This window comes from Phasianus colchicus, chromosome 39 (genome assembly GCF_987193195.1).
Source record: "Phasianus colchicus chromosome 39, bPhaCol1.hap1.1, whole genome shotgun sequence".
In the NCBI taxonomy this organism is placed as follows: domain Eukaryota; kingdom Metazoa; phylum Chordata; class Aves; order Galliformes; family Phasianidae; genus Phasianus; species Phasianus colchicus.
In genome coordinates this window covers 270,762-282,819 of record NC_143474.1, presented here as the reverse complement: position 1 = coordinate 282,819, position 12,058 = coordinate 270,762, and the positions used below count along the sequence as shown (strand labels likewise).

The 12,058-nt window shown below is 57.7% G+C and overlaps 2 protein-coding genes across 6 annotated transcripts in view; one reads left to right on the top strand and one right to left on the bottom strand.

Moving 5' to 3' along the window:
• Positions 1-12,058, top strand: part of LOC116243432 (uncharacterized) — a 284,197-nt gene that overhangs the window by 172,158 nt on the left and 99,981 nt on the right. The gene's annotated exons all lie outside the window — the stretch shown is intronic.
• LOC149913263 (uncharacterized) lies at positions 2,145-6,313 on the bottom strand. 2 transcript variants are annotated; one of them, XM_090130264.1, is made up of 8 exons: positions 6,030-6,313; positions 5,333-5,710; positions 4,686-4,751; positions 4,285-4,344; positions 3,653-3,724; positions 3,185-3,277; positions 2,617-2,764; positions 2,145-2,351 (listed from the first exon to the last, which is right to left on the bottom strand). In XM_090130264.1, the coding sequence occupies exons 2-8, from the start codon at positions 5,517-5,519 to the stop codon at positions 2,189-2,191; spliced, it is 789 nt and encodes a 262-aa protein (XP_089986390.1). In that variant the 5' UTR covers positions 5,520-5,710; positions 6,030-6,313; the 3' UTR covers positions 2,145-2,188. The 2 variants fall into 2 exon arrangements, with proteins under 2 accessions (XP_089986390.1, XP_089986389.1); XM_090130263.1 differs by having other exon boundaries at positions 5,333-5,740; positions 6,030-6,311.

Below are 12,058 nucleotides of genomic sequence, written 5' to 3'. Positions count from 1 at the left end.
TGGATGTTCTTCCCTGGTCAGCTGGCTGCCTTAGTTTGGGCCCTGATGGCAATGATGTGGTGATGGCAAGCTTAGTTCTGCTGTTTTCTCCTTATCAGAATACTCTGACTTTTGAAGGAAGCAGCTTCTTGTTTCCTGCCTTCCTGCCTTCCTGCCTTCCTTGCTTCCTTCCTCCCTTCCTTCCTGCCTTCCTGCCTTCCTGCCTTCCTTGCTTCCTTCCTCCCTTCCTTCCTGCCTTCCTGCCTTCCTTGCTTCCTTCCTCCCTTCCTTCCTCCCTTCCTCCCTTCATCCTCCTTCCTTCCTCCCTTCCTCCCTTCATCCTCCTTCCTTCCTCCCTTCCTCTTTATTTTAATTCATTTGGAATATCTATATTCCATACAGATGTTTTAAAAATCATCATTTGTAGTGCTGAAAACTTTTTTAGAAAACAGTTAAAAAGGTATGATAAGGATGTTAAAGAAAGAACCCTCTGTGGTGTTGACCAGGGATGAACATAAAAACAGCTCCCAGTAAATGTACAGGCAGCTGATGTGACTGCCTCTGTCCTCAGCAGCTTGCTCAAAGGAACCCCACAAAGCATTTCAGCGCTGGGCTGCTGAGGGAAGCTGTCAGAAGAGGAGCACTGTGTCCTCTTGCAGAGGACCGGGATGCTTTTACAGCCGACTGACTGACGGCTGCTTTGGTTGTGGCCACAGCTCCTGAGGAGTGCAGCAGTGCTGAGAGCTGAGAGGAAACAGGGGAATGTTGCACCTCCTGGAGGATGCTGAGAAATCAGTGGCCTAGGGCAGGTGCTGGAGAGGAGCTGCAGGGTGCTGTCATGGCAGCTGGGCACTGCTGGCAGCACAACGGACTGTGCCTCTGCTAAGGCGACTGCAGCCACAGAGCGAGCAGTGACAGCAGGCATACGAGGCTTGCAGCACTGCCTTCCTCCCATCTCTCTCCACTTTCAGATTCTCGGCCCAGCCCACAAAGCAAAATGAAGTAGAGGAGGCAGGAAATGTGCTCATAGTTCTTGCTTGGTTCCTATTGCAGAGCAAATGATTGCCTGCTGTCCGGTAAAGCTCACGCAGAAGCACTGATGCTTTTGCATAATGAACTGCCACCCTTGTCCCCTGCCCGAGCCGGGACGTAGGGCACCCGCAGCCTCTGGGCAGCCTGGGCCAGGGCCTCGCTGCCTCTGGGGGAGGGATTTCCTCTACACATCGACCTCAGTTCCCACTCTTGGAGTTCAAAGCCATTCCCACACGGCCTGTGGCTGTCTGCCAATGCCAAGTGGCACACAAGGTCTGGCAGTGGACCATGACAACAGTACAGCGTGGACAACTGTGATGGTACTTTCTATTTATTGGCACAGCACAGGCTGGAAAGCCCCGGTTGATGCCAGCTGTGGTTCTCTGGCTGTCAGATGATGCCCCCAAACCCACACACGGGGTGCTCCCAGCTCCTGACTGATGGTGGAGAAGTGGGAGGGCAGAAGTGATGCTGGGGGAGGAAGGGGCGGGGGTCAGGGGGCCGCTGTGCCTGTCATACTTCCCCCAGGCAGTGGTTTGACAGGTGTTACGTGATGCCCCCCCTGAGGGGGCCGCTCCCACCTCTTGATGGATGGTGGAGAGGAGTGGGAGGGCAGAGGTGTTGCTGGGAGGGCTGGGGGCTGCAGGGCCTGATATGCTTCCCCCTGGCATTCTGGGTGGTTTTTGGGGTCTTGGATAATGGCCCCAAACTGGGTGTTGGATAATGACCCCGAACTGACAACCTACGGGGGCCACTCACACCTCCTGAAGGATGGTGGAGGGGAGTGGGAGGGTGGTGATGATTCCCAGGGGACGGGGGGCTGCTGGGCCAGTTGGCTTCCCCCAGGCAGCGGTTGTCTGTCGGCTGGACAGTGTCCCCAAGTCTACACTCTGCTGGGCTCGCTTCCATCCCCTGATGGATGCTGGAGGGGAGAGCGAAGGCAGAGGTGGTGCTGGGGGCTGCCAGGCCTCTCAAGCTTCCCCGAGGATGTGGCTGCCGCCAGGCTGACACCCTGAGGGACCACTCCCGACCCCCGAAGGATGGTGATGGGGGACGGGGGGGGGGTCTTGATGCCCAGGGCGGCTGGGGGGCTGCTGGGCCTGTTGCTCATCCGCCAGGGTGCCGTTGGCTGGTGGGCTGTGGGGCCCGAGGCGGGGGCAGCTGAGCCTGGCTGCTGTCAGGTCTGGCAGGGGCCGCCCTGGTGGTGCCATCCGGCCGCTGGGCAGGTGGTCACGGCCGTTGGCATCATGTCCATCTGCCAGGCCCCTTGAGGAGAGCAGGACGAGGGCAAACTGTGGCCGCGGACATCGTGCTGGGCTCCATCAGCTGCAGCGAGGCGCCTGCGGAGAGAGGAATGTGCTGAGGGCACAGGAGAGCCCCTGCTCTCCTTCCTCAAAGGCAAAGAGCCTGTTTCAGGCCCAGCACTAAGAATGGGCTGCAGGAACGGCCGTGCCAATTCAAACATCTGATAGCGTAAATCTCAGACCACGTTAGCCAACAACTAACCGGCCTCTGTGCTGCTGGAACTACAAGTGCCTCCGGGCTCACAGCAGCCGCACAGTAAAGAGTTGGGCAGGATGGGGGTGGGGGTGAACAACAACTCACTGGTTTCTCTGCCTCCATCGCCGGATAAGCAGACAGAACGTTATCATGGCTGCCAGCATGGAAACCAGGAAAGCTGCAGTCAGTGCCAGGCAGCACTTCAGTAACACTTGATCTTCTGTGGTGTTTGCACGTCCTTCATCTTCCACACCTGGAGGAACAATGTGCGCACTGCTGTGTCTCGTGCCCTACTGGCAGTCTCACAAGAGGTCTGACATGGCCAAAAATGTTGTCTTGCATTTTGTTGGCCTCCAGGAACACGTGAAAATCCTCGGGCTGCAATGCTTCCCTGATTCCAGCCAAGCAAAGGGAACTCCCTAAGGCGCTGCACATCAAGGCACTCTGGAACCTCTTTTTGGCCTCTCAGCTTTGTTTACACTCTGGCTCTGCCACGGTCCAGACCCTCCCGGGCCATGGATTTGCTCCTTCTTCTCCATCACGCTCTAAGACTCCTTTTGCACTCGCCCACCCTCGCCTCCTGAGGCTGGGTAGTTGTCTGACTAAATCTCACTAGAGCAGAAGGAGAGCGTGTGGATCTGTTTAATCAGGGTATAGACAGAAATACACTCACCACGTGCTTCCTTCTTCATGATTCTCATCAATAAATGGGACAGTCTCTTGGAATATTTTCCATCTATCCATGCCACTTTCCATCCGCCAGGACCTTAACAGAAAGCATTAAGATAAATCTCAGAGAAACAAAGCATTGAACTGAGCGGTCTCTTCGGTGAAGTCAACAAAGACAACAGCCACCCTGGGATGCTTGTGGGGCTCCAGCACAGGAAGCGGCCGAGGATTTGGCACAGCCTTCCCTGGAAGCAATTCTGCACCCAAAGCATGAGGAGAACTTCCCACCACACACTGCAATCTACACAGCTGCACAAGAGCATCACTGAAGAGCAGATGGTGCCAGGGGATCGTGTGAGGACAGGGCACGCACATGCAGCTGTGCATTCTCACTCACACCTGCAGACATGCCTGGCTGACAGCAGGACTGTGAGCTGGCATCTCTCAAAGGAAGCAAAAACTCATGGCATACCAATACGAGTTGCTGGGGCTTCTGTCCTGGAGCTCAGCTGGGAAGCTGGAGACCATTCGACTCCACCCGCACCTGTACACAAACACAGAGCAGCTCCTGTCAGACATGGCCAGGTACTTGTTCAGACTGCAATGCCAGGTTTGCTCCACAGCGCTCTTCTCTCCCTGCTACACAGCAGCAGCTGGCAAATAGCTGCTGGGTGCCTGCAGCAGCACCGTGCCAGTCCAAGAAGGAACCATGTGTGGAACTGTCTGCAGAAGGGAAGGGGCTGCAAGGGGAAGGGAAGATCTAAAGGCCCTTTCCTTTGGGATAGCCCATCGGAGGCTTATGGAGCAGATTATGCTGAGCCTTTGGCAAGACACTGCTTACAGGCGCAGCTGTAAGGAGAAACATTGCCATGGTGTGTTGTGATCTCTCTCTTCCTTAGGGACCTGCAGTGACTGGAAGGGGCTCAGCTGACGACGTGGCACCCAGGCTTGGGTCGAAAGTTGCCAAGCTGGAGAGGTGGGCAGTTGGCTGGCACCCAGGCTTCTTGTGGAGTAGAAATCACCGGGCAGCGAAACGCTGAAGCCTTCCTGAACTACCACAACCACATGTGAGCAGAGAGCGTGAGATGAAGGCTGGTGACTTACCTCTGGCATCCAGCCCAGGCTCAGGACCAGGATTCGGCTCTGGTAATTCACCAAGAGGACCTGCAGGCACAGAGGTGATCAGACACAAGTGAGGAGAGCTTCCACTGCACCTTGGGGCCTGGGGTTTTTTTCTGCAGTGACCTGCGAGGACTGGCTGCAGGTCAGGGAATGACATGGCCCAAACAGCAAACGTAGAGGTTCTCTCCTCCAAAAAGTGGCAAGGGCTGCCTTCCCACAGATACGTGACAACTCTCCAAATAAAGAAATACTCAGGACTGATCTGTGTACAGCCTTTGAGGCACAAAGAGACTTGAAAGACCCTTGGAGGTTCCTGAGTACCCAAATAAACTATGACGGCACGAACTTTTCTGCCTTCAAGGAAGCAGACACTCACAACTTACCTCTGGGTTTCCCCTGAGGCACAAAAGTAGTCATCGCCCGACCGTCTGCATATGGAGCACCATCATCTAGAATCAAGAACAGAAGAGGGATGTTCCCATGGCACGTTGTCATCTCCTCCCTTAGTGATGGGGGAGGGCTCAGCTAATGGGATGGCAGACTCAGGCCGTGACTGCCAAAGCTACAGGGTGACCTGGAGCCTGGCACTGGGCAGCTTCCCGAAGCTCTCCAGGCCATGTGCAACAGCGCTCCGGGACCGTGTGGAAGAGCACACCAAGTAAAGACACCTGAAGCCATCTGGGCTCCAGCCGGGGGTCTCTGCTGGGAACCAGGATTCATCTATGGGGAGCACCGGGAAGCCGGAGCAGAAATGCTCCCGCTTTTCCCAGCACACATCTTCTGAGCTCCCCCTCGGTCACCCCCGGGCGAAGAGCGTGCTCAGCCAGCAGCAGAGCCACGGCCCGGCACGGCTGGAGCCAGCCCTGCAGAGCACTGCTTCCTCACGCCCTCGCCCGGCTCCTGCGCTGCTGCCTGTCCCCCCATCCCAACACCCCCACGGAAGGCAGCCCCAGGGCAGCACACGGGGACAAGAGCCCGGAGCTCTCGCCCTCGCCGCCACTCGGTTTTGGCCCCATCTCTGCCCACCCACCTGCTGCTGGCGCTCGCCACGGAGCAGCACAAGTCTCCTGGGAACATATGGCCATGAGGAGGAGGAGGAGAGCAAGGCGGGCAGGGGCCGTGGCCCCCCACACTCGTGCCATGCTGCCACCACCACCGCTGCAGCCACAGCGAGTGCTGCTGGGCGGCACAGAACGCCTGGGGCACACGCTGAGCATTGTGAGCTCACGGCACCAGGCGGGGCGTTGTGACCCCACGTCCCCACGATGCACATCTGTTCCGCCACCAGGGCCAGCTTCCCCCTGGGCTTGCTGTGTGTGCTGTCGTGCTGGGGAGGATTCCCAGGCATCTAGAGCAGCAGGAGACCACTGATGTCACATGGACAGCACGGAAATGGGGAATGGCTCGGCTGGGAGGGGACATTAAAGAGACAGAGACGCTGTCAAAGGAGAAAGAAAATCACTTCAGTGTTGTTTTGACTGCTTCATGCAGATCCAGAGATTCACTTTTCTCTTTTAATGCCCAAACAGAAGCCGGTTCTTCAGTGACATTTCCCCTTCAACCCTCCCACCCCACCCACTCTCCCCTCCCCTCACCCCTACCTCTCATTTTCTCCTTCCTCTCCTCTCCCCTCTCCTCCCCTCCTTCGCTTTCCCTCCCCTCCCCTCCCCTTCCCCCTCTTTTCTCCCTTTCCCCTCCCCTTCCCCCTTGCCTTCTGCCAAACTTACCTCTCCTGCTCTTCACTGAATTCTTCTGGATTCCCTTGCCTTGCTTTCCTTTGCAACGCTATGCATTGCTCTCTCCATATTTCTTGCCAGCCATTCTTTTCTTAGCTCTTATTCTTCACTTTTTACTTGGCTTTTTTCTTCTATTCTCTTTGCCTTTCTTCTCTTTTCTTCTTTTAGTCCTTTTTCCTCTTTTCATATATTATTTTCTCTCTCTTCTTTTTTTTTCTCCTTTTATTTTCTTTTTCATTTTTCTTTTTTGTTTTTTCCATTAAATACGTTTTTTCTTTTTTCATTACTCTTTTTCTTTTATCTTTCTTAATTTCTTTTTTTGCTCTTTTTGTCATTTTTTTCTGTTTTCTCTTTTCATCTTTTCTTCTTATTTTTATTATATATTCTTTTTTCTTTTCTCTATTTTGTCTCTTTCTTTTTCCTTTTTCCTTTTTCTATTTTTTCATCTTTTTTTCTTTGTTTTCTTTTTTATTTTTCTCTTTTTTTTCCTCTTTTTCCCATTTCCTTTAATCTTTTTTCGGTTTTTTTTTCCCTCTGAATTTTCTCCTCATTTTTTCCTCTTTTTTCTTTCTCTTTTTTTTTCTGATTTTAATCATAAGTTTTCCTTTAACCCTCCCCTCAACCCCCCCCCCCCTCCTCTTCTCCCATCCCCTCTTTTCTCCCTTACCCTCACCTCCCTTGTCCCTCCACTTCCCCCTGCCTTAGCCTACCATTACCTGCCTGCCCTTCACTTACCTTCTCCTCACTTCCTTCTTCTTCATGCTCTTGGCTTTTGCTGCTATTCACACCAAATCTCAACACTTGCCTGCTCTGCTTGCTGCTCTGCCAAGTGCCTCTCAGCTCTGCTCACAACTTCACGCCCACTGCCTGCCCTTCTCTATTCCCCTCTCGTGCCCTTCAGGCTTCTGCTCCCCTTGCTGAGCAAGCCCGTGCCCGGTAGCTCCCCTTCAACCTCCTCCGCCCTTTGCCTTCCTCCAAGAGATGCTTGCTTCTGGCCAGCACTCCTGCCCGCTGCCTAGCCCACAGCCCGCATCTCCTGGGGAGACAGCAAGGTGGCCTGGAGCTGCCCACACCTCCTCCCGGGCACGGCTTCTCAGCTTTGCTTCAAGCCCACAAAAAACCCCAAGGAGCTCCTCTTACCTTTGGGCTCAGCTGCTTCTCCTCCCCCAGCCCCCTAAATCCCTCCCCGTAGCTCTCCCCAGCCCCTCCCACCCCCCAATGCTCCCTATAGCACCGTGTCCCCCCGTTACCCCCTCACAGCCCTCTGCTGCCCTAAATCCCGCTGTACCCACCCCTATCGCCCCATGTACCCCGATACCACAGCCGCTGCAGCCCCGCCTGCCTCCCTATCCCCCCCCCGCCTTCCCAGCCCCTCAGCCCAGCAGGCTTCCTTCCCTGTCCCGGTGCCGCTCTCCGTCCCTCCCGGCTCCGGCTCTGCTGTGCTCAGTACCGCTCCCGTCGTGCCGCGGTTCCGTCTCGGTGCTGCCCGGACCGCTCCGGCGCGCAGCGGCGGTGCGGGGCGGCCCGGGCTGCGGGAGCGCCGCCGCCTGAGGGGAGAAGAGCTCTGAGCCGGCTGTTAACGGCCGCTCCCGCGCGCCGCGCCTCAGCCAATCGGAGCCGGCGGCGCTGCCGCTGACCAACGAGAGCCCGAGTGCGGGAGGGACCGGCACCTGACCAATGACAGCCCGGGGGCCGGACGGACCGGCACCTGACCAATGACAGCCCGGGGGCCGGACGGACCGGCACCTGACCAATGACAGCCCGGGGGCGGTGCGGCGTTGCGCGGCGCTGTTGGTGGGAGGAGCGCGGGCAGGGGGCGGGGCCTCGGGGTGCGCCCTACTGCTATGGGGGTGGGAGATGGGACTGGGATTGACAGGTGGGAGATGGGGTTGGGATGTGCGGTTGGGAGCGAAGTTTGGAACTGGGCTTGGGAGCTGGGGTTGGGATGTTGGTTGTGCATTGGGATGTGAAATGTAGGGTTGGGGTGTGGGGATATGGATATGGGGTGGATATGGAATGGGAGATAGGAAAATGGAATACATATGGGATGGGCTTGGGATGGACGTGGGACCAACACTGAAGAAGGTGGGATGGATTGGGGATGAAATAGGGACGCGGGATAGGATTGGGATGATAGTGGCATGGGATAAGTAGATGGAATGGACATGGGATGCGTGTGGGGATAAGGATTCGGAATGGATATGGATATAGGGTTAGGGATGGGAATAGGATGTGGGGGTATGGATACGGGATGGGTTTGAGATGGCTGTGGGGTGGATATGATGGATATGGGATGGGATAAAGTTGTGGGATACGGACGAGGGATGGCTACGAGATGGGGCTGTAGTGGTTATGGGGCCATAGGGGCGATGGGGCCAGGATGCTGCAGTGACCTCTGTCCCCAGAGTTTACCCCCAGTGTGACACATGGAGCCCCACAGCCGCTCCTCTGCCCTTTATCACTTACATGGGGAGGACATCCCCCAACCCCCATGATCAAAAATAAACCTTAATTAGAAAAGTGAGGGGTGTCAACCCCGCCCCATGGGAACAATGTTTTCTGTGGCGTCTCCAGAGGGCTGCCCCAAACTCTGGGGGGTGTTCACAACTCTAGGATATGACACCACCAGGGTGCCATGAAGGTGTCCCAAGCTTTGGGGTGTGACACAGGGATGTCCCCAGTTTTGGTGGTGTGACATTGTCATGTGGTGTTCCCACTTCCCCGCGAAGTCCTCCAGGTGGTCACGGTGTCCCCAGCTTCGGCTCAATGTCCCCAGGGCTTTTTTTGTTCCCTCTGCATGACGGTGACACCCGGCGCCAGCTGCCAGGAGTGACGCCCAACGGTGATGACACCGCATCACGGCTGTGCCACGCTGGTGTCACACAGTCCCCTCTGGTGGTGGCACAGAGGTCACCACCGTGCGTGTCCCCGTCCTCATGGCAGACGATGGTGACAGCACCAGAGGACTCCGGTGTCACCGGATCCTGCGGTAGGCAGGTCTGGAGGGGTGACAAACAACAGTGAGAGGCTCAGTGACAGCATGGTGACAACGTGGTGCCGCCTGTGCCTGCCCCCATGTGATGGTCAGAGTGCAGGGAATGGTGTCACCCGTTAGATGGTGACGCACAAGTGATGGTGACACCAGATGACGGTAACAACAGTGACAGCCAGGGATGGGGACACTGCGTCACGGCTGTTCCACATCGAGGGCATCCTGTGTCACGGCGTCACCTGAAGACAGTGACACTCAGTGACACCCAATGGCATCCAGTGAAGGTGACACCCAACGATGGTGACACCAGCGAGACCATGTCACACCTGCACCAGACCCCACGTGTCCCCTGACTGTCCCCAGCCCCCCTCCCTGTACCCCTCCTCATCACCTCTTCAATGAGGATGGCACCGTGCTGAAGTTGTGCCACCATGGCAGGGGGGACAGACATGGACAGCCAGGTGACAGCGTCCAGGAGCTGTAGGACGCTGATGGGGCTCTCGAGGTACGTTGGTACGGCCCCAGGTTCCACGGTTACGGTGACAGTGAGAACTTCGGGGACAGGCGGTTGTTTGGTGTCACCCGGTGGCCCTGGGGGGAGTTGTTTCCGTGGGGCTTTGCACAGGGATTGGTGGGAACCATCCATTTCTGAAAGGAAGTGGCAAAAAAAAAAAAAAAAGAAAAGTGACAGAGTATTGATTTCAACGGAAACAGACATTTTTGGGGGCGATCCCACGGGGGACAAAGAGTGTGTTACTATGTGAGGTTGTCCTCAAAATCCCCTTTGGAGACCTCTGGAGGACTCCAGGAACCCGTGGGGACCCCAAGACACCCATGGGACATCTCCAGACCCTTCCAGAAGACAATAGGACCCTCTGAACCCACCTGAGGACCCCCCCACATTCCACAGGATCATTCTGGGACGTCTGCAGACCCTTCTGGATGAGTCCAAGGACCCCCTGCATCAATTTGAGGAACCCCTGGACCCTCCAAGTCCTCTCTGGGACATCCCCAGAGATGTGTCTGATGACGGGATGACTCCAGGACCACTCAGACCCACATGAGGACTCTCTGGACCCTACCAGACTCTACTGGGACATCTCCAGATCATCCCAGTGGCTCCTCGGAGCTCCTGGACCCATCCTGGGAGCTTCCAGATCCTTCCAGGGCCCCCCAGGACCATTCTTGGGACCCCCTGGACACCCTCAGGATCCCTCTGGGACATCTCCTGATCCTTCTGTATGAATCCAAGGACACCTTGGACCCACCTGGGGACCAACTGGATGCCCCAAACCCCTCTACAACATCTCCAGATTCTTCTGCATGCCTCCAGGGCTATATAGGGGGGGGGCTCGTGGGGAATCTATGGGGGGAAAGGTGTGAGTGGGGCTCCGGTGAGGTGGAAAGAGGGTCTGGAGGTGGAGAAAGGTTGGAAGGGGAAACTGAGGGATTGTGGAGGGCTTCTATGGCGTGGAAAGGGGCTCTGAGGATGGAGAGCGGGGGTTGTGAGGGGGAAAAGAGCAGAACGAGACTTCTGTGAGTGGAAAGGGTCCTGGGGATGGAGGGGTACGTTGTGCAGGGGAACTTGAGGGGTGGAAAGGGGGCTTTTGTAGGGCAGAAAGGGGGGTCTGGGAGTGGACGGGGGGTTGTGTGGGGGAAAAAAGGGGTGAGTTGGGTCTCTGTTGGGAGGAAAAGGGGTCTAGGAATGGAGAAGGGGTGGCAGAGGAAATCTGGAGGGTTGTGGGGGGCTTCTATGGGGTGGAAGGGGAGTCTGGGGGACACCTTAGGGAAATACTGGGGGGGAGAAGAGGAGAGTGGGATGTCTATGGGGTCGAAAAAGAGTCTGGGGGGAAACTTAGTGGCTTGTGGGGGGGAAAGGGGTGAACAGAATTTCTACAAAGCAGGAAGAGCATCTGGGGGTGGATGGAGGGGTGGGAGGGAAGAGCCAGGGGTTGTGCGAGGCTTCTATGGGGTCTGGCTGAGGGGGATTGGAGGTCAAAATGAGGGAATGACTGCAGGGGTCAGGGAGGAGCGCACCGGGGGTACAGGGGACTCTAGGGGTCAGAAAAAGGGGCCAGGAGGTGGGAGGAGAAGGGAGGACACGGGACCCTGGGGGTCAAATCGAGGGGAATGGGGGGTGGTAGGAGACTCTGGGGATCAGAATGGGGGAAGTGGAGGGGAGGGGCACCGGGGGGAGGAGAGGGGGTTCGGGGGTCAGATAGAGGAGACTGGGAAAGGGGGGGGACTCTAGGGAACAGAATGGGGAGACCGGTGGGAGGGTGGGGGGACACCAGGGATCAGAACGGGGGACTGGGGGGGGATGAGGGATCGGGGGGGGGGACGACCCGGGGATCAGAATGGGGGAGGCACAGAGGGGAGGGGTGGAAGAGGACTACGGCGATCAGAACGGGGGAACTGGAAGGGAGGGGGGCAGGGGGGGGGTGTAACCCCGGGGGGCGCACAGAGGGACGGGGGGGGTGGGCGATCAGCGGCAGGGGGAGGGGGGGAGGGCAGCGAAAGACACGGGGTGGGGGAGGCGGCGAGACGCAGGGCAGCCGCCCCCGCCGAGGGAAGCCCCGAGCAGCACGGAGACCCCGCGGGGCCGAGGCAGAGCGGCACGCGGCCCCCCCGCCGCGGCGCCCCCCGAACACCCACCTGTAGGAGCCGAGGCGGCGCCCGGAGCCCCGAGGCGCCCCGCCCCGCTTCCGCACGGCCGCCTCCTCGGGTCGCGGCGTGATGACGTCACTCGGCGGGGACGGCGCGGCGCCGTAGCGACGGACCGGCGCCGAGGCGCTGAGGCGCTGAGGCGCTGAGGCGCCGTCGCCGTGGCGACGCCGTCGAGCGGCAGCGCTCCTGCGGGAGCCGCGCCGAGACGTGCGGCGTCTCCGGCTTCCCCAGCATCGCTGTCTCCAGGCCGATTCCGAGCTGCTGGCGCTTCTTGAAAGCCGAGCGCGCATCTCTGCCCGGTTTTCTCACGGCTCCTGCGGCGGCATCTCTGGCCGCTTTCTCCTCCAAGGAAGAACCGAGC